This window comes from Mustelus asterias, chromosome 2 (genome assembly GCF_964213995.1).
Source record: "Mustelus asterias chromosome 2, sMusAst1.hap1.1, whole genome shotgun sequence".
NCBI lineage: Eukaryota > Metazoa > Chordata > Chondrichthyes > Carcharhiniformes > Triakidae > Mustelus > Mustelus asterias.
The window spans coordinates 61,758,054-61,780,997 of NC_135802.1; the positions used below are offsets into that span (position 1 = coordinate 61,758,054).

Genomic DNA, 22,944 nt, shown 5'->3' on the forward strand with positions numbered 1-22,944 from the left:
TATAAAAAGTGCAAGAAACTACTTAAGAAAGAAATCAGGAGGGCTAAAAGAAGACATGAGGTTGCTTTGGCAGACAAGGTGAAGGATAATCCTAAGAGCTTCTACAGGTACATTAAGAGCAAAAGGATAGTGAGGGATAAAATTGGTCCTCTTGAAGATCAGAGTGGTCGGCTATGTATGGAACCAAAAGAAATGGGGGAGATATTAAATGGGTTTTTTGCATCCGCATTTAACTGGCATGGAGTCTATGGAAATAAGGCAAACAAGTAGGGAGGTCATGGAACCTATACAGATTAAAGGGGAGGAGGTGCTTGTTGTCTTGAGGCAAATCAGAGTAGATAAATCCCCAGGACCAGTCAGGGTATTCCCCCGGACCTTGAAGGAGACTAGTGTTGAAATTGCAGGGGCCCTGGCAGATATATTTAAAATGTCGGTATCCACGGGTGAGGTGCCGAATGATTGGAGGATAGCTCATGTTGTTCCATTGTTTAAAAAAGGGCTCAAAAAGTAATGCGGGAAATTATAGGCCGGTAAGTTTGACGTCAGTAGTAGGTAAATTATTGGAAGGAGTACTAGGAGATAGGATCTACAAATATTTGGATAGACAGGGACTTATTAGGGAGAGTCAACATGGCTTTGTGCGTAGTAGGTCATGTTTAACCAATCTATTAGAGTTTTTCGAGGAGGTTACCAGGAAAATGGATGAAGGGAAGGCAGTGGATATTGTCTACATGGGCTTCAGTAAGGCCTTTGACAAGGTCCCGCATGGGAGGTTAGTTAGGAAGGTTCAGTTGCTAGGTATACATGGAGAGGTAGTAAATTGGATTAGACATTGGCTCAATGATATTCGGGTAAGCGTTCTCCAAGGCGGCCTTCGCGACACACGACAGCGCAGAGTCGCTGAGCAGAAACTGATAGCCACGAGGACGGCCTCAACCGGGATATTGGGTTCATGTCACACTATTTGTAACTCCCACAGTTGCGTGGACCTGCAGAGTTTCACTGGCTGTCTTGTCTGGAGACAATACACATCTTTTTAGCCTGTCTTGATGCTCTCTCCACTCACATTGTTTTGTTTCTTAAAGACTTGATTAGTTGTAAGTATTCGCATTCCAACCATTATTCATGTAAATTGAGTCTGTGTCTTTATAAGCTCTGTTTGTGAACAGAATTCCCACTCACCTGAAGAAGGGGCTTAGAGCTCCGAAAGCTTGTGTGGCTTTTGCTACCAAATAAACCTGTTGGACTTTAACCTGGTGTTGTTAAACTTCTTTCAATGGAAGAAGCCAGAGAGTGGTAGTGGAAGATTGCTTCTCTGAGTGGAGGCCTGTGACTAGTGGTGTGCCACAGGGATTAGTGCTGGGTCCATTGTTGTTTGTCATCTATATCAATGATCTGGATGATAATGTGGTAATTTGGATCAGCAAATTTGCTGATGATACAAAGATTGGAGGTATAGTGGACAGTGAGGAAGGTTCTCAAAGCTTGCAGAGGGATTTAGACCAGCTAGAAAAATGGGCTGAAAAATGGCAGATGGAGTTTAATGCAGACAAGTGCGAGGTATTGCACTTTGGAAGGACAAACCAAGATAGAACATACAAGGTAAATGGTAGGACACTGAAGAGTGCAGTAGAACAGAGGGATCTGGGAATACAGATACATAATTCCCTAAAAGTGGCGTCACAGGTAGATAGGGTTGTAAAGAGTGCTTTTGGTACATTGGCCTTTATAAATCAAAGTATTGAGTAAAAGAGTTGGAATGTTATGGTGAGGTTGTCTAAGACATTGGTGAGGCCGAATTTAGAGTATTGTGTGCAGTTTTGGTCACCTAATTACAAGAAGGATATTAATAAGATTGAAAGAGTGTAGAGAAGGTTTACAAGGATGTTGCCGGGACTTGAGAAACTGAGTTACAGAGAAAGGTTGAATAGGTTAGGACTTTATTCCCTGGAGCGTAGAAGAATGAGGGGAGATTTGATAGAGGTGTATAAAATTATGATGGGTATAGATAGAATGAATGCAAGCAGACTTTTTCCACTGAAGCTAGGGAAGAAAAAAACTAGAGGACATGGGTTAAGGGTGAAGGGGGAAAAGTTTAAAGGGAATATTAGTGGGGGCTTCTTCACACAGAGAGTGGTGGGAGTGTGGAATGAGCTGCCAGATGAAGTGGTGAATGCGGGCTCACTTTTAACATTTAAGACAAACTTGGACAAGTACATGGATGAGAGGGGTGTGGAGGGATATGGTCCAGGTGCAGGTCAGTGGGACTAGGCAGAAAAATGGTTCGGCACAGCCAAGAAGGGCCAAAAGGCCTGTTTCTGTGCTGTAACGTTCTATGGTTCTATGATGGAAAAGATACACTATAGATTCACTAAGAGGGGTTGTAGTTATAAAGAGCAATTTGAAGTTAGTAATATGTTTGCTCGAACTGAGAAGGTAAAAAGGAACGAGAGATCTTCAGGATTACTGGGAGTTATGATTAAGCAGTGGTAGATGGTTTTCACTGGTCAAACACAAAGGCCTGAATCTCATCACTGTTCATGCCAGTGGGATTTTCCCATCCCGCTGCAGTGAACAGAGATTTGGCTGGCTGCCAAATTCTCCAATCTTGCGGGAGCGTGGCATGAATGGCAAGTAAGATCATGCCCTTAGAGTGAGAAATCATTTTACCCAAAGTGGCCAGAGTGTGAAATTCTCTGCCACAGACAGTTACAGAAAGAGCATTTCTAACTGGTTTGAAAAAGGAATTCGATGCTTGCTTTAAAAGGAACATCGAAGGGTTTGGACAACGAGCTGGAGGTAGATGAGATGGTTCATGTAGAGAAGAACATCGGCAGACACGATAGACCGACTGGGCTGTTTCTATTCCATAATAATCTGCAATTCTGTAATTCTTGGTGTTAGAATCCCTAGTGCTGACTACAAGAGCTAACCTAATGCACTCTGAAGAAGAGTCATATGGACTCAAAAATTTAACTCTGTTTCTCTCTCCACAGATGCTGCCAGACCAGCTGAGTTTATCTAGCATTTTGTTTTTATTTCAGATTCCCAGCATCTGAAGTATTTTACTTTTATTTATATTAAATGACCTGTGTCACTTACCCCAATTTATCTTGCAATTAGCCACTTCTCACATTCCATTATTTTTTTAAAATTCTGCTTAAAAACCTGTGCACTGAGGGCAACCTCTGATTTCCTGACCAGACTTTTATGAATTTGGCAATGTCATGACGTTAACAGCTTTCAGCCCTAAGATTAGTAATCCTATAAGCCTTTTGTTGACACTTCAGTAGAAGATGATGTCCTTGCAATGTTGTTGCTAGATTAGCACCACAAAACAAAAAGACTTGGGAATTATGATATCTGTGCATAACTATGGAAAGGCAGATGTGCCATGATCCACGATTGGCTGGATTTAGCCGTCAACAGCATTTCCCACAGATCTCAAAGAAAGCAGCTGACAAAGCCCTTGTGATCTCTCCTGCGCAGACTTTCCCTTTTCTGACGGCAGTTTAAATCTGAAGCCAAATCAAGGGGATCTTCAGGCATGTGGCAGCAGGAAACAGAGTAAGCAGCTAATCACGCTGATATATTCTCATAAGCAGCAAATCAGGAAGTTACAAGCACTGAATCCCTTTACTTTTAGTTTAAAATTTCAGTTAGCGGAGTGACTGATGTACTATTGAATTAACAGAGTGCTAAAACAACAATGGGACCTTTTTACAAGAAATGTAGGGATATTTTTATTATAATGGAAACATTTGACATTCTGCAAATATAAGATTGAGCTTCTCAAACCCCATGAGGATGTTTAGCAGTAGTTTGTTCGCATTTAAAAACTCATTATCCCCACCTCTCTCAACAAAGTGCAACTTTTCAAAGGCTTTTGCAGCAAGACTTAACAGCATAAAGAGGGGAAGTTCTTGCCAGTTATGAATTTTCCACAGATTGCAGCCTGGGGAGATCTTTAGTGCACGCTCTGGAGAAATAGAATCACTGACAGCAACTTCTGCATTTACTCATGTTTGCAAACTTCCAAAGTTGTGTTCAGTTTCAGTGGCATAATGCTGACAGTTTCACAGTCATTACCACTGCAAAATCCAGGCCATTGTCTTGTGACACACTGATTTCTCTACTAATTCCTTGCGTACGTTATCTATCAACTTGACCTAGGTTGACACATGATCAGGGCAGACCCGCAGATTGACATTTGAATAACACGTGGATGCTCTGACAAATGTATATACACTTGCAAGATAGGCGCAGGAGCCTTAACAGTTCATGGAGTGTGCAGAACTGTGGGCCTGTGACAATGTTTGGAATGCAGAAGTTGGGACAATTATATTAAAAAGAGTTTTCAAATGGGAATTTGTGATAAATTTTCCCTTCATCTATTTCCTTCTTTGTTGTTTTATTTCTCCTCTTTATGAACCTTATTTTGCCCACACTCCGAATAGTTGGTCTGATTTTGGTTTGAATGAATTTCAATGGAATGAAAATTCAGGCATATTCTGTAAAGAGCAGGCTGGTCAAAGTGGTCAGATTGGGGATATGGTGGTATAATGGTACTGGTATAGTTGTAGTATTCTAGAGGCCTGGACTAATAACCTGGAAAGGCAAGTTCAAACCCCACCATTGGATCAAAGGAATTTAAATTCAGTTCAAAAATCTATTGTCAGTATTGATGAACATGAAACGATTGGATTATTGCAGAAATGCATCAGATTCACTATTATCCTTCAGGGATGAAATTTGCTATCCTTACCTGGTCTGATCTATATGTGACTTCTGATCATAGCAACGTGGCTGACTCTTAACTGCCCTTTGAACATAAGAACATAAGAACTAGGAGCAGAAGTAGGCCATCTGACCCCTCGAGCCTGCTCTTCCATTCAATAAGATCATGGCTGATCTTTTTGTGGACTCAGCTCCACTTACCTGCCCGCTCACCATAACCCTTAATTCCTTTACTGCTCAAAAAATTTATCTATGCTTGCCTTAAAAACATTCATTGAGGTAGCCTCAACTGCTTCACTGGGCAGGGAATTCCACAGATTCACAACCCTTTGTGTGAAGAAGTTCCTCCTCAACTCAGTCCTAAATCTGCTTCCCCTTATTATGAGGCTATGCCCCCTAGTTCTAGTTTCACCCACCTTTGGAAACAACTTCCCTGCTTCTATCTTATCTATTCCCTTCATAATCTTATGTTTCTACAAGATCTCCCCTCATTCTTCTGAATTCCAATAAGTATAGCCACAGTCTACTCAGTCTCTCCTCATAAGCCAACCCTCTCAATTCCGGAATTAACCTAGTGAATCTCCTCTGCACCCCCTCCAGTGCCAGTATATCCTTTCTCAAGTAAGGAGACCAAAACTGTACACAGTACTCCAGATGTGGCCTCACCAGCACCTTATACAGCTGCGACATAATCTCACTGTTTTTAAACTCCATCCCTCTAGCAATGAAGGACAAAATTCCATTTGCCTTCTTAATTACCTGCTGCACCTGCAAACCAACTCCTTGAGATTCCTGCACAAGGACACCTAGGTCCCTCTGCACAGCAGCATGCTACAATTTTTTACCATTTAAATAATAGTCCATTTTGCTGTTGTTCCTACCAAAATGGATGATCTCACATTTACCAACATTGTACTCCATCTGCCAGACCCTCGCCCACTCACTTAGATTATCTATATCCCTTTGCAGACTTCCAGCGTCCTCTGCACACTTTGCTCTTCTACCCATTTTAGTGTCATCTGCAAATTTTGACACACTACACTTGGTCCCCAATTCCAAATTATCTATGTAAATCGTAAACAATTGCGGTCTCAACACTGATCCCTGAGGCACCCCACTAGTCACTGATCACCAATCAGAAAAACATCCATTTACCCCCACTCTTTGCTTTCTGTTAGTTAACCAATCCTCTATCCATGCTAATACATTACCCGTAACACTGTGCACCTTTATCTTATGTAGCAGTCTTTGGTGTGGCACCTTGTCAAATGCCTTCTGGAAATCCAGATACACCACATCCACAGGTTCCCCATTGTCCACTGCACATGTAATGTTCACAAATAATTCCACCAAGTTAGTCAAATATGATCTGCCCTTCATGAACCCATGCTGCATCTTACCAATGGGACAATTTATATCCAGATGTCTCGCTATTTCTTCCTTGATGATAAATTCAAGCATTTTCCCTACTACAGAAGTTAAGCTAACCAGCCTATAGTTACCTGCCTTTTGTCTACCTCCTTTTTTAAACAGTGGCGTCACATTTGCTGTTTTCCAATCTGCGGGAACCACCCCAGAGTCCTGCGAATTTTGGTAAATTACTACTAGTGCATTTGCTATGGCATTTGAAATGGCCTAGTGCATTTGAAATGGCCTAGTGCATTTGAAATGGCCTAGCAAGCCATCAATTATACTCAAAAAGATTGATCCCCACCACCTTCTCAAAGATAATTAGGGATGGTCAATCAATGCTGCCCTTATCTCGGGGATGAATAAAAATAAATTAAAAGCAAATACTGTGGATGCTGGAATCTCTCTGCTCTGACTAAGGGTCATCTCGACTCGAAACGTTGGCTCTATCCTCTCCCCACAGATGTCAGACCTGCTGAGAATTTCCAGCATTTTCTGTTTTTGAATAAAAATAAATTGTTGCCCAGGGAGTCAAAGACAACATTCTGTCCCAGCATTTAGTGATTTAGATGGTACAAAATCAATGAAGAATGCCTGGCATCAGAAGATCCCAGATCTCAATACACACATACCAAGAACATGGACAACAGTCTCAAATTCCATGGATCTGCAGGGTGTCAGTTACAGAGTTTTGTAGTAAACAGACCTACAAGCAAATTGGAACACGGTTGGTACTTCCAACCAGGCAGCACGGTAGCACAGCTCCAGGGATCCAGGTTCAATTCTGGCCTTAAGTAACTGTCTGTGTGAAGTTTGCATGTTCTTGCTGTGTCTGTCTGGGTGCTCCAATTTCTTTCCACAGTCAAAAGGTGTGCGGGTTAAGTTGATTGGCCATGCTATATTGCCCCTTAGTGTCCCAAGATGTGTAGGTTAGATGGATTAGCCATGGGAAAAGTGTGGGGTTATGGAGATAGGGCAGAGTAGAGGGCCTGGATAAGATGCTCTGTCAGAAAGTCGATGCAGACCCCTTTTGCTCTGTAGGAATTCTATGGTCAGTTGTGATGCTTGTGACTCATGCTCATTTAGCACTGCAATATTGGTGAATATGCTGCTCATGGAGCAAATAGGTGCCTTATTCATTGGTCTGCACTGACCTTCACTTACACCTCCTTTTCCACAGTATGGAATGGCACATCTGTCAAATGTCACCCCAACTGCTTCATTTCCCAGGGGGAAAAGAGGTTAATCATGGCAGCTGTATTCTACATGATCTGAAAGCTACACTGGGTTACGGTGAAGCCCTTGGAAGATTTGCAGTTGTAAGTTGCAGCTCGGATGCATGCCCTGCTGAAGAATGGGTGTGCATGAAATAATTAGAAAGGGCTGTTCGATTATAGGATGATTATATTGTGGGTTAAAGATAACATTTTGTGGCAGTTAATCATTCATCTCCAGCCTTACTACGTGGTAATGTTAATGTCTTGCTATGTCAGGTTCTATTTTTTAATCTATTGTCTTCTCCCATATTTATTCCTGATCCTGTAGCTATTGTGCACTTTGTCCAGCCTATTGTATGCTTGCCAGGTATACTGGGCTGTTGTCTTATTGGGATGATATCCTGAAATGACTTTCTTGCATTCTCCACTTTACCTGCTGTCCAACTGGGAGTTAAAAGTTAGTGCTGCTCCATCTCTTGCCATTAGATTCTTGTATGTCAACACTGGTTCACCTTTCTCCCCCGTGATACTGTTTTGTCTCCCCTTTTGAAAAGGCAGACTACTGTTAAGAAAAAGAGAGCGTGAAGAAACATTTTTTGAAAAAAATTCCGCATCCCTTTTAATTGTTTTCCTAGCAGTTCCTATGGGCTACTGGGTTGTATTTCATTATCTTAGCACCTGCCATGATGTACTCTCTGTGATTCCAAAGTTAAACACTGCAGGCACATGGAATTTATTGAAATGAACTGACCTTGCATTATATCTCAAAGTCAGCTGTTTACCCTGCAGTTGTAACTAATGATCGCAGCCCTGACTGGTACCTTGTTATTGACTCACTGAGCCAAGAGTATCCAGATTTGTTTGACCTGCTGCTGAGAGAATGACAGAGCAAGCTTTCATCCATAAATAAGGGCCTGATTCAAGCCTTGGTTTTGGTTTTTCAGTTAGTGAGCTCAAGGTTATTTTGAGGTGTGTTTCTGTCTTCAGGCCATAACAAATCCTATCCTCATTCTTTCGCCGTCTGTTATACTGCTTTAACAAGGCTCGATGTTACATTGAATGTAACGGTTTGTCACATCACAACTGAACCAAATTGTAAACTGTACTGCTTGACCTAGCAACTCCATTCTGAGAAAAGACTGGCAAAGTAAGACCCTAGTAGCAATCGTTCCCTGGAATAAACCTTGCTGAGAACTTGTATAATGAGTGTGCATACAAAACTGTTAGTTCAAGCTTCACTATCCATAAAGTATATATTGGGTTGAGTACAATGTTGACTATCTGGTGTGTTGAGCCTAGTGTACGTTGTGTACACCATAATCGTAGAATCCTTACAGTGCAGAAGGAAGCCATTCAGCCCATCGAGCCCACAACGACAACAATTCCACCCAGGCCCTATCCCCATAACCCCACATATTTACCCTGCTAATCCCCCTGACACTAACGGACAATTTAGCATGGCCAGTCCTCCTGACCTGCACATCTTTGGACTGTTTGGGTACACTGAGGGAGAATTTAGTGTGGCCAATGCATCTAATCAGCATGTCTCTCAGACTGTGGGAGGAAATTGGAGCACCCGGAGGAAACCCATGCAGACATGGGGAGAACATGCAAACTCCACACAGGCAGTGACCCAAGCAAGGAATCGAACCCGGGTCCCTGGCATTGTGAGGCAGCAGTGCTAACCACTGTGCCACCATGCTCCCTTTATAATAGTATATATCTTGGAGAAACTATCATGTTGGACACTGAGTGGAGAGTAGAGGATGTCAAAATTCACAGATGACACTAAGATGAGCGGCAGAGCAAAGTGTGCAGAGGATGCTGAAAGTCTGCAAAGGGATATAGATAGTCTAAGTGAGTGGGCAAGAGTCTGGCGATAGAATACAATGTTGGTAAATGTGAGGTCATCCATTTTGGTAGGAATAACAGCAAAATGGACTATTATTTAAATGGTAAAAAATTTCAGCATGCTGATGTGCAGAGGGACCTGGGTGTCTTTGTGCATGAATCACAAAAAGTTTTTTTGCAGGTGCAGCAGGTAATTAAGAAGGCAAATGGAATTTTGTCTTTCATTGCTAGAGGGATGGAATTTAAAAACAGCGAGGTTATGTTGCAGCTGTATAAGGTGCTGGTGAGGCCACACCTGGAGTACTGTTTACAGTTTTGGTCTCCTTACTTGAGAAAAGATATACTGGCACTGGAGGGAGTGCAGAGAAGATTCACTAAGTTGATTCCGGAGTTGAGAGGGTTGGCTTATGAGGAGAGACTGAATAGACAAGGGCTATACTCGTTGGAATTCAGAAGAATGAGGGGAGATCTTATAGAAACATATAAGATTATGAAGGGAATAGATAAGCTAGAAGCAGGGAAGTTGGGCTGCTTTGTATTGGATGATGTTGAGCTTCTTGAGTGCTGTTGGTGCTGCACTCATCTAGGCAAATGGAGAGTATCCCATTACACTCCTGATTTGTGCCTTGTACATGTTGGACAGGCTTTGGGAAGTCAGGAGGCGAGTTACTCACCGCAGGATTCCTAACCTTTGACCTAGCTATAGTGTTTATATGGCTAGTCCAATTTAGTTTCTGGTCAATGGTAACTCCCAGGATATTGATAGTGGGGAATTCAGTGATGGCAATGCCATTGAGTGTCAAAGGATGATGGTTAGATTGTCTCTTATTGGTAGATGCCATCGTTGCTATGCGTTGTGTACCCATTGATGCGCGGCAATCAAGCACGTGGAACAAGGCTTCAGTTATTGAAAGCTTTTATTATCAAACAATGGAACTAACTAACACGAGTACACCAGTTCAGACTGGAGGGGTCCTGCCGGAGCAGAGGGTCTTATACCTCTCCTCCGGAGGCGGGGCCCCACCGGGATGTGCCATAATAACATTTACCACAGGTAAACACCCTAACCCAACAACATTATACAACCCCCACAGTGACAACACCCTAACCCAACAGTAACATAAGAACAACCCCCAGTGGTAACCAACGATGGTTCACCACATTCACCCCTCCTTTAAAAACAAAGGCCGGCGGGGTGCAAAAAACAGGTCATATATGTACAAAATTCACAAGTCCAGACGGTCTGGAGGACCGCACCGTCGCTGTGATCTCCTCAACACCGGTTGCGAAACCGGAGCAGGTGCTTGCGGTGGCGTTCTCTCCAAAACAGCGTCCGGCTGTCCCCTCAAGGACTCCCGGGCCGGTTGACCCTGGTGAGGCGATGGTGCAGGGGATCCTGGAACCTTCTGTGGTGGCGCCGATCTCCGAGTCTCAGGCAAGCTGTACATGGGAGTATAACTGTTATGCACTGGTCCCGGTGCTGACCGCGCCACGTCTGGGGAAGAAATAAGTAGTAGGGAATTCGTGACAGGGGGTATGGGAGCGACAGGAGTTGCTACGTCCCCTGCGGGCGCCAGGTCTCGAATGGAGACAGTGTCCTCTCGCCCGTCAGGATATGCCACATAGGCATACTGAGGGTTGGCGTGGAGGAGTTGGACCGGTTCGACCAAGGGGTCGGACCTGCGAGCCCTCACATGTCGCCGCAGAAGGACGGGTCCTGGGTACGTCAACCAGGCTGGTAATGAGATCCCCGAGGACGACTTCCGAGGGAATGAGAACATCCTCTCGTGGGGAGTAGCATTGGTTGCCGTACACAGGAGGGAGCGGATAGAATGGAGCGCATTTGGAAGGACCTCCTGCCAACGGGAGACTGGAAGGCCCCTGGATTTCAGTGCCAGTAGGACAGCCTTCCAGACTGTAGCATTCTCCCTTTCCACCTGTCCGTTACCCCTAGGGTTGTAGCTCGTGGTTCTACTAGAGGCAATCCCGAATGAGAGCAGGAATTGCCTCAAGTCGTTGCTCATGAACGACGAGCCCCTGTCGCTATGAATGTAGCAGGGGTACCCGAACAGGGTAAAAAGCTCACTGAATGCCTTAATCACGGTGGCAGTCGACGTGTCCGCACAGGGGACAACAAACGGGAACCGGGAGTACTCATCTATTATATTGAGGAAATAGACGTTCCGGTCCGTTGAGGGAAGGGGGCCCTTAAAATCCACACTCAGCCTCTCGAAAGGGCGAGTGGCCTTGACCAATTGTGCCCGGTCCGGTCGATAAAAGTGCGGTTTGCATTCTGCGCAAATCTGACAGCTTCTCGTCACTGACCTGACATCCTCCACCGAGTAGGGCAGGTTGCGGGCTTTGACGAAGTGGTAGAGTCGGGTGACTCCAGGATGACACAGGTCATTGTGGAGGGCCTTCAAGCGGTCCTCCTGCATGATGGCGCATGTTCCGCGCGAGAGGGCATCCGAGGGCTCATTGAGCTTCCCTGGACGATACATAATATCGTAATTATAGGTGGAGAGCTCAATTCTCCACCGCAAGATCTTATCGTTCTTGATCTTGCCCCTCTGCGTGTTACTGAACATAAACGCCACGGATCGTTGATCCGTGATCAGAGTGAACCGCTTCCCCGCCAGGTAATGGCGCCAGTGTCTGACTGCCTCCACAATGGCCTGAGCCTCCTTCTCCACCGCTGAGTGCCGAATTTCGGGGCCTTGAAGGGTGCGGGAAAAGAACGCGACGGGCCTGCCTGCCTGGTTTAGTGTGGCGGCTAGGGCGAAATCAGATGCATCACTCTCCACCTGGAAAGGGATGGATTCATCCACCGCGTGCATCGTGGCTTTCGAAATGTCGCTTTTCAAAACCTTGAAGGCCAATCGGGCCTCCGGCGTGAGTGGGAAGGTCGTGGACGTGATGAGCGGACGAGCTTTGTCTGCGTAGTTGGGGACCCACTGCGCATAATACGAAAAGAACCCGAGGCATCTCCTCAGTGCTTTCGTGCTAGCGGGCAAGGGAAGTTCAGTAAGGGGGCGCATACGGTCTGGATCAGGGCCAATGACCCCGTTTTCCACCACGTATCCAAGGATGGCTAACCTGCGCGTACGGAATACGCACTTCTCCCTGTTATAGGTCAGATTCAGGCGAGATGCAGTGCGCAGAAAGTGTTGGAGATTCGTGTCATGGTCCTGCTGGTCATGGCCGCAGATGGTGACATTATCCAGGTACGGGAAGGTAGCCCGCAACCCGTTCTGGTCCACCATTCGGTCCATAGCACGCTGGAAGACCGAGACCCCATTGGTGACACCAAATGGAACCCTGAGAAAATGGTATAGACGATCATCCGCCTCAAAAGCCGTATATTGTCGGTCCTCTGGGCGGATGGGGAGTTGATGGTAGGCGGACTTAAGGTTTATGGTAGAGAACACCCGGTACTGCGCAATCTGATTGACCATATCAGAAATGCGCGGGAGAGGATACGCATCCAGCTGCGTAAAACGGTTAATGGTCTGACTGTAGTCGATGACCATCCGAGGTTTGTTCCCGCTTTTGACTACCACGACCTGCGCTCTCCACGGACTAGCACTGGCCTGTATGATCCCTTCCTTGAGGAGCCGCTGAACCTCAGATCTAATAAAGATCCGGTCTTCAGCGCTGTAACGCCTACTCTTAGTAGCGATGGGCTTGCAGCCTGGTACCAGATTCTTAAATAAAGATGGTGTAGTGATTTTCAGAGTGGAAAGATTGCATGCGGGGCGCTTTGGGCAATTTGGAGGCTGCGGCTGATTCCCTACTGCCAGTGAAGGGAGTGGCCCACCGTACTGTAGGATCACACTCTTCATGTGGACCATAAAATTTAGTCCGAGGAGAATTGGCGCACAAAGGTGAGGTAACACAAGGAGCCTGTATTGCTCGTAAATTGTGCCCTGTACCTCTAGAGTTACCATACACCGTCCTTGGATCGGTACAGACCGGGACCGTGATGCCATGGAAATTGTCTGCTTGGCAGGTAGAACCCGGAGTCCACACCTTTTTGCAGTGTCAGGGTGTATGAAACTCTCGGTGCTCCCACTGTCAAACAGACAATTCACAGTACGACCATTTACCTTGATATCCATCATGGAATTCTCAAGCCTGTGGTGCTTTGTCTGGTCCAGGGAGATCGACGCCACCGTTGGCCCCTGGGCGTCACTGCATGCCGCCGATGTTGATGCTGAGGACCCCTGCTGGTCGCTCCTAGTCGTCGTGGACCATGATGGCCGCCCCCATGAATCGCACGTGGGCGAGGGCGCCAAACGTAGCGAGTCCTGGTGGTCTTCCTCCTCCTCCGTCAGCCACGATGGTGCCGTCCTGGATTCGCACGTGGTCGGACCTCGTTGGTACTGCGACGCCGAAGGAGATTGTCTCCGCTCTGGAGGGTTACAAGCTGCACTGCCGTTTTTGGACTTCGACCTGCAAACTTTGGCATAGTGGCCCTTTTTACCACACTGGCTGCAGATTGCCGTTTTTGCAGGACACTGTTGCCGTGGATGCTTGGCCCCACCGCAAAAATAGCATCGCTGGCCGCCTGGAGCTGCCGCCGTCGTCGGATCGATATGGGAGCGCGAGCCCGCGGGGCGAGGAGGGATTTGAGCTTGCTCTTGCCACGTTGTCTCCACGTGGTCCTCGGGGTACAGAGCCAAGCTTTTCGACGCCGCTTCCAGCATCTCAGCCATCTCCATCGCTTGGGTCAAGTTGAGGTTCCCTTTCTCCAGTAACTTAAGCCGGATGTACGAGGACCCTACCCCTGCTACGAACGCGTCTCGGGCGAGGTCGTACATATATTGTTCGGCTGATACGTCTTTACAATCGCAACCCCTGGCAAGCTGCAGGAGCTCCTGAGCATGAGGACTCAGGAGTCCTCCATGGTTTCGCCCGACTGCCGACGTCGTGTAGCGAGGAGGTAACGAGCGTGTATCTCGTTGGGTGGTTTCGTGTATCGTTTCTTCAAGAGCTCGACGGCCCTCGGGTAAGTGGTGGCCGCACGAATCGCAAGATAAATCGTGTCGCTTACCCTTGCGTGGAGGACCTGGAGTTTGTCGCTGTCTGTAGTAATAGCTACAGAGGCAGCCAGGTAGTCTTCGAAACACTTCCACCAGTGGTCGAAGGTGTTAGCGGCACCGACCGCACGTGGGTCCAACGCCAGACGATCTGGTTTTAATATCTGTTCCATACTCTCTTTTTACTGCTGAGAGTTTTCTGTTTGATAATAAAATTGATGCGCGACAATCAAGCACGTGGAACAAGGCTTCAGTTATTGAAGGCTTTTATTATCAAACAATGGAACTAACTAACACGAGTACACCAGTTCAGACTGGAGGGGTCCTGCCGGAGCAGAGGGTCTTATACCTCTCCTCCGGAGGCGGGGCCCCGCCGGGATGTGCCATAATAACATTTACCACAGGTAAACACCCACAGTGACAACACCCTAACCCAACAGTAAGATAAGAACAACCCCCAGTGGTAACCAACGATGGTTCACCACACCCATCTTCTCATTCTTTCCCTTCACCCCCAACATACACTAAAGATTGGATGAGATTCCGAATATATATTGGCATTGAGCAACACCTGTGCACATTTGGAAAATTAGACCTTTGTTCCCTTAAATATCAATTTAACTTCAACCTTCCAACAGGATCTCTGATCACTTGTATCTTTTCTGTATAAATATGAGTTTTTGTATACTTTTAAGAATGTGGAACACAAAATCAAATTTCTAAGCCCTCTTTTCAAAATACATTTATGTTCTGATAAGAGTATTGTCTCATTTGATGGCACTAAAATACATGAATAAAGTAAATATCATGTTCAGAGAGAAACTAGCTTGGTTGCTATTGGCATTTGTTTATTGTCAGTCATTGTCACTTCTTTTGTTTTATTTGAAGCAAAGTTTAAGAATGAAAAAAATAATGTTCTGTATGGATACATTGAGTCCGCAATGTAATTTATTTGAAATGACACAGTGGAAATTAGTACAGTACCTTCTTTGTCATGTTCTCAAACAAAGTTTGTTTTTAGACATAAGGAACTATTTATAACATTTGCCTTTCCAAAGGAATATCTGCCAGTATCTAGTGTCAGTGCTGAAAGAGGTTTCTAAGCTGTAGTAAAATTTAGGTTGATACCATAGTTGCAGTGCATTGTGATCTAACAATGTACATGTATAGATATGAGGCACAGACATTCCCTTCAGTCCAGGTGGTGTCAATCAAATCAATCCATAACTAGTTTCATTAGACTTACCTGTTAATATCCAAAACTTTACAGTTTAAAGAGGCTGAGCAGAATACATTTTGGGGAAATATAAAGATGGAGATATTTTAATTCAGCTTTGTTGGCGAGGAGCATTTGGACAATAATGCTTCCAAATTCTCCTGTCAAGACGCACAATAAATAAGGTAACAACACTTGTATGAAAGCCAGCTATTGCATGTCTAAGAATGAGATTTCACTGAGAGTTGCATTCTGTGAATGGAAGCAGCTGCCAAGAGAGACTGGTGAAAATTACATTCTGGAATGAAAGAAATTCTCTCATAAATGTGGCGTGACCTTAGAGACATGTTCATAGGAGGGCTAAACAGCAACAAAATCCAAGCCAAGTTTTTGAGCAGAAGCAATAAGCTGACATGGAAGGAGGTCTGCAATGAGGCCGCAGCCTTGGGAATGGCACAAAGAGATGGTCGCAAATTGCAAGGAAGTTCTTTTCCTGAGTCAGCAACGGACTTCAGTGAGATCCAGGCCATAGTAACCAGGTTTACAGTCTCAGGCCATGATTATTCCAAATTGGGACTAAGTGCCAATGCCAGTGGGAACGGTTTCCTGCTGACGATAGCAGCGTCTGTCCGGTGGGATTCTCCTGCCTGTTAGATGCTAAATGATGCATCATGGACAATCCGCCAGCCAATCCCACTGCTATGAGACTGGGCTGCCATTTTTAAAATGGCGTCCGATCTCCTTGATCGTTTACTGGTCTCCCCTCCCCCCAAAAAATGAAATGGTGACCCTTCCCACCCCATTGATCAAGAGAGCACCACCAACCCCTCACCAAAAGGGGGGGGGGGGCACGGTGGCGCAACACCCCTCCTCCAGACCCCCACTCAGGCTCCCCTTCCCTTCAGATGCCCTTTCCCAACCATCCTTCAGGCCACGCACCTTGGCAGTGCCAGGCGCCTTGAGCCCTGAGGGGGCATGAGGAGGTAGTTCAAGCGACCATTTGCCCCACTGCTTCTGCCAGGCTGCAGAGGACAGGTCCCTCAAGGGATGGGCTTGGGTTGATCTTGGCACTCTGCCAGATGTGGGTGTCATAGCTGACTGCACTTCTAGCCCTGGCAGATCTGAAGATCACCCCTGGCATGATGATTTCAGGTAGCCCTGTGATCAATATCTGCTTTCCTGCTTGTCAGCTGTGAAAATTCTGAAGTGGTCTGATCACTTTAATTTCCATGTCCCCTAGCAGGATTTTAAATCATTGCAGCACTCCATTCTGCAGCAGAGATTTTCCTTTCTCCCTGCCAGATGTCTCAGGTGAAAAGTTATGTAATGTGCCTCAAAAGAAGAAATAATTCAACCAAGGTTCATTTCATTGCGTGGCTAAACACGAGTAAACTTTGGAAATGTCTTTGAAGTGGTGTACCTTGTTTTGGTCCCAAGCCATAGCAAATGGATAGATGTTGAGTCTGTGCTCAATATCATGAGTGCCAAAATTATTGAGGTTATGAGAAGTTGATTTGCATTTTTGGGTTGCTAGAGGTGATGGGTGTCAGATAATAGTCCACAGTTTATGTCAAAAGAGTTTGAAATATTTCTGCGCAAAAATGGAGTCAAATACACTGATACCACCATATAACCCAGCATTGAATGGTGTTGCAAAAGGAAATATACAATGTGGAATGGACTTTGCAGAGGTATTTGCTAGGTCACAAGCTGCACAGTAACTTCAATTTTCTGTTCTCTTGTAGAATAATCCCCACAGTCAACAACAGGTTGCTCACCTTATGAGTCGGTGTTTAAACGCACTCCTAGTATAAGACTCAAAGAACAATGAAAAGTACAGCACAGGAACAGGCCCTTCGGCCCTCCAAGCCCATGCTGATCATGATCCTAGAGTATTGTGTGCAGCTTTGGTCTCCTTTTCTGAGGAAGGATGTTCTTGTTCTTGAGGGAGTGCAGCGAAGGTTTACCAGGCTGATTCCGGGGATGGTGGGACTGATGTATGAGGAGAGATTGACTAGGTTAGGATTGTTTTCGCTGGAGTTCAGACGAATCTCATAGAGAGTTATAAAATTCTAACACGACTAGACCGGGTAGATGCAGGGAGAATATTCCCGATGGTGGGGGAGTCCAGAACCAGGGGTCACAGTCTGAGGATTCAGGGTAAACCATTTAGGACGGAGGTGAGGAGACATCTCTTCACCCAAAGAGTGGTGAGCCTGTGGAATTCATTACACAGGAAGTAGTTGATACCAAAACATTGAATGTATTCAAGAGGTGACTGGATAAAGCACTTGGAGCAAATGGGATCAAAGGTTATGGGGAAAAAGCTGGATTAGGCTATTGAGTTGGATGATCAGCCATGGTCGTGATGAATGGCAGAGCAGGCTCGAAGGGCTAAATGGCCTCCTCCTGCTCCTATCATCTATGTTTCTATGATGCGCTAACTAAACAGGGGCAGCACGGTGGCACACTGGTTAGCACTACTGCCTCAATTCCTGGCTTGGTCACTGTCTGTATGGAGTTTGCACATTCTCCCTGTGTCTGTGTGGGTTTCCTCCCACACTGCAAAGGTGTGTGGGTTAGGTTGATTGGCCATGTTAAATTGCCCCTTAGTGTCCCAAGATGTATAGGTTAGAGGGATTAGTGGGGTAAATGTATGGGGTTGTGGGATAGGGCCTGGATGGGGATTGTTGTCGGTGCAGACTCGATGGGCCGAATGGCCTCCTTCTGCACTGTAGGGATTCTATGCTTCTATGATTCTAACTTTAAAAAAAGCTTTCTGCCTGTACTTAGTTTGCTTAAGCCTGACATCAATAGCAATGCAAGTGAAAATGAGTCATGACGCATGAAACTTTGAGAGTTCAGTGCTGCCCAGCGAGTCATGGTGAAAGACCACTGAGGTGATAAAGAAAAGTATGTGTTTGGAGTTGTTGTAAAGAGGCTGAGTGCATTCACATATCGAATGAAGATTGGAGACAGTCTCTTGTCAATTTCATGCAGGTCATTGGTTTGAACAAGGAAATCTGATAAACTTTCTATCGTCCAAATTTCTCCTGCAAACCCAAGTGAAAGTCACAAAGAAACTGAGAGTTTTCTGGCATCACAGAATCCACCAGTGGAGCAATATGAGCCAGACCCTTTGATTAAGGGAAATCAATCAGTGCCACAGTCCCAACCATTAAATGGAGTTGGTAACCAAAGTTCAGATTTAACTTTGTCAGTGATGTTGAGAGAGCCAGAGTCAAACTCATGGAAATGGAAGGAGAGAGCCAGATTGAGAGAGAAAGCAGCCAGATGGGTTCAGTGGAAGTAATGTAGGAAGGAAAAAGGAGGAAATTGTTCTTTTCTTCTCAAATGATATTTATTAAGGAAAAACCTTTTTTCTGTAAATGTAAATTAGTCTGGAAATATTGGTCATATATACTTGCGATTACAGTAACCAATTTGCAACCCAGCCTGTTAAATTTTCAAGTATTGTTGACGTTGGTTTGGTCATATTGTTTCTGGGAGATTCTATGCATTTTACATTTTAATGTATAGGTTGCCTTTTTAAGTGGGGGGGGGTTGTGTACAATATTATAATAGCCGAGCATTTTGTTACACTGCCCTCTCTGTTGTGGATGTGAAATTAAAAGTTATTCAATAATGGCTGCCTGCAGTTGAGCATCTGTTAGTTTTACTTGACTTAACATACAACAGCTTATGCTATAGAAAATTATTTTAAACAAACTTTAAATGTTGCAGTTACCATTTATTATTGGTTTCTGTTAGTTCAGGTAACAGTCTCATGACCACTGCCTAATGGTTCTGTATTTTGTTTCCACTCTAGCCACAAAATATTCTTCTGACGAGTGAATCGCCGCTGGGAGATATTAAGATAGTTGACTTTGGCCTTTCAAGAAGAGTCAATAATAATGAAGAGCTAAGAGAAATTATGGGAACACCCGAATACGTAGGTAAGTAACCTTAAATTTCACTCGGAACTGAACTTGTTGTTTTACAGCAGCGAAATTTGGAGAGGAATTTGTGAAATCTCTGTGGGCAGCACTGGGTGCCATTTCCATTTCCTACAGTGTACTTTTTAAATGGGTGAATTCACAATAAAAAACGTGTTTTTTTTTACAAAATCCAACAGGATGTACCTCTCCAAACGAGTCATATAGGGATTGAAAGGTCAACGCTATCTCTCTCTCTGCAAATGCTGTCAGTCCCAAGGGTTTGCCAGCACTTTTTGCTTTTTTAAATTTTGCATCTGCAACATCCGCAGTATTTTGCTTTTATGTTAGGATATCTCTCTCCATGTCAATGTTGATGTTTTTTGAAAGGTTCTGTGACTTTAAGGAGCTGCAGTTCACAAGATCTGAATAGCCCATTTTTGTTCACTATATAGTTCATTGTAGGATTATTCAATGGTTCTTCTATGTGTTTCTATGACAGATAATGGTAGAGCATAGAAGAAGGCCTCTCAGCCCATTGTGTCTGTGCTAGTTCTTTGGTAGAACTATCCAATTAATCCCACTCTCTGCTTTTGCTCTATAGCCCTATAAATTTTCACATCAATAGTAAATGCAAGTTACTATTAAATCTGCTTCCACCACATTTTCAGGCAGCACATTCCAGATCACAGCAAGTTATTGTGTGTAAAAAGTAAATAAATAAATCCTCTGGTTCTTTTAACCATTCATCTTGTATCTGTGTTCTCAAGTCACTGTCCATAGAGTTACTGGAAAAACAGTTTCTCATTTTCTTTTACTCTTATCACAATATTGAACAACTCTGTCAAATCTCCTGTTAATCTTCTCTGCTCGAAGAGAAACAACCCCAGCTTCTTCACTCTCCAGATAATCAGCATCATTCATCTTTGGAACCATTCTTGTAATTCTCATCTGTATCCTCTCAAGACTTGGCATCCTTCCTAAAAAGGTCTGGGGCCTGCAATTAGCTATAATCTTCCAGTGGAGACCTCAGCAGTGTTTTTATAATAGTTTAGCATAACTTCTTCAGTTTTGTATGCTCCCCTTTTGTTAATAAAACCAAGGTTCACATGTATTTTTTTAAGCCTTAAAAGATTTGTGTACATACAGGTGATTTGTGTACATGTGTGTCTCTGCACTCCCTCAAAGTTGTACCATTGACTTTGCATTGCCTCTCCTTATTCTGCTTCTAAAAATGAATCACTTCACATTTCTTTGCATTAAATTTCCGCTGCCACTTGTCTGCCCATTTCACCCGTCTATGTCCTCCTGAAGTCTGTCACTCTCCTTCTGATTGTTCATTACATTGTAAAGTTTTGTAACGTTTGTGCTCTCTCGCAGTCTGAGCTGAGAACTTTTCTCCACTGTTTACAGTGCTGCTGGATGACCAGTATCAGAACTATGCTTTCCAGGCTAGAAGTAAATCCGATACGCAGCTTGGCTCTCAGCGAGTAAAAAGTTTGAATGTTAGTCAAAGCCAAGATTCAAATCCCCAAAATCATCCTGTTTAAATTTAATGACAGCTACCAAATTGCCTGCACCTTGAAGTTGACTTGGCCTTCCATGGTTAGCAATGTAATTGAGATTTAAGAAACCCATTATTAACACAAACATTGTTTGCTTTTGAGTTAGCAGCACTACTTTGAGTAATCTTCCATATGTTTAACTCATTATTTATATACTTAATTGTCACTGGAATAAAGGACCAAAATAGTTAAGCTGGATTGATTCTACTTTTAATATACCAGAATTATGAATGTTGTGGTTTCCGAACCAGCACTAGTTGATGATTTCTGTGTTCCTTGCTACTCTCCTAAATGTTTCTTCAAACCAGTAATTGCTGCAGCCGCACCACCAACTGATCTATTCTCAACATTGGTGCCCTGAGACACGTCTTCCATATATGGGGTATACATAATCTGGTTTCATTTTGAGGAAATCTTGTCGATGTAATTCGAACTTCATAGTCACACCCAGACTACGCACTGCGGACATTCTGTCTTCCACCTTCCGTCGGGAGAACGATACAAAAGTCTGAGGTCACGTACCAATTGACTCAAGAACAGCTTCTTTCCTGCTGCCATCAGATTTTTGAATGGACCTACCTTGCACTAAGTTGATCTTTCTCTACACCCTAGCTATGACTGTAACACTACATTCTGCACTCTCTCCTTCCCTTCTCTATGAATGCTTTGTCTGTGTAGTGTGCAAGAAACAATACTTTTCACTGTATACCAATACATGTGACAAATCAAATCAAATCACCCTTAACACTGTGCTTAGCTTGAATACATAGGCCAATTGTCCAGAATACAATATTTTTTTTTTTAAACTATGCAAAGATAACAACAGGTTTAACATTCAAGAGATTTCATAACAAATACTGAGCTGAATTTTAACTGTGGAAAGAACAGGTGTGGTTGGATCAGGTTGGGGTGATTGTCTCAGGAATCTGTTTCCCAACCTAAACCCACCTCCAAACTTCCCATTGCCAGCATTAGCTGAGGCTGGATGTTGGGCAGGTAACCAATCCACTTCAGGGGAAGGCAACAAATGCAAACCTAGGCCCAACCCCAGCGCTAACTCTATAACCCCATGCATTGATCATAGCTAATCCACCTAACCTGCACATCTTGGGACACTAAGGGGCAATTTTGCATGGCCAATCCACCTAGGCTGCACATTTTTGGACTGTGGGAGGAAACCGGAGCACCCGGAGGAAACCCATGCAGACACGGGGAGAATGTGCAGACTCCACACAGACACTGACCCAATCCTGAAATCGAACCTGGGTCCCTGGTGCTGTGAGGCAGCAGTGCTAATCACTACTCCACCATTCTGCCTTTTTAATTGATGTAAGAAGGCAGTGCATCACAAGGGTGGATGTGTTGGTCAACTAATAGCTGGAGCATAGGGACAAGTCATGTGATAAAATCTACAGGAATATATTTAATCCCAGTAATCAATCTTTCCTCAGGAGGAGATCAGGGATCATTGGCCCCCTCCGTTTGTCACCCTTTTGTTTGTCCACCATTTCTCCATTCGACCTCCATTCCCAGGACAGACATACATGGGCTGCCATGGGTGTCAATAAGCTACCTACCCGATTGAATGTCTAGCTGTCAATCGGGCTGTACCTGCTTAAAGCGCACGACATGTGGGGACGTACCGAACTATAGGATGCCCCTCCTTTCTGATCAACCTGCTCCCTGCTGGCCAGAGCAGTAAAAATTCTTCCTAACGCTTCTCTATCACTGCTTAAGGTTTCTCACGAATATTGAAAGATGTTCATCGGTGCATGTCGTGCACCCTGGTTATTTGTGAAGTCCAATAAATTTGCCTCTAAATATATATTTATTTGTACTTTTTTTAGCTCCTGAAATTTTAAATTATGAGCCAATCAGCACAGCAACAGATATGTGGTAAGTTAATCTAGGTGTGACCTTTTTGAAATTAGTGTGGCAATTGAATTGGTTGGAACTGCTTCTAAGATTGACTTT

General features: G+C 44.4%; 1 protein-coding gene across 1 annotated transcript in view; it reads left to right on the forward strand.

The window, feature by feature from the left end:
• stk17a (serine/threonine kinase 17a) overlaps positions 1-22,944 on the forward strand; it is a 94,347-nt gene that overhangs the window by 66,476 nt on the left and 4,927 nt on the right. Inside the window, exons 4-5 of the mRNA XM_078236116.1 lie at positions 19,300-19,426; positions 22,818-22,866. Of these exons, the coding sequence (XP_078092242.1) occupies positions 19,300-19,426; positions 22,818-22,866 (176 nt within the window). The remainder of the gene's footprint in view (positions 1-19,299; positions 19,427-22,817; positions 22,867-22,944) is intronic.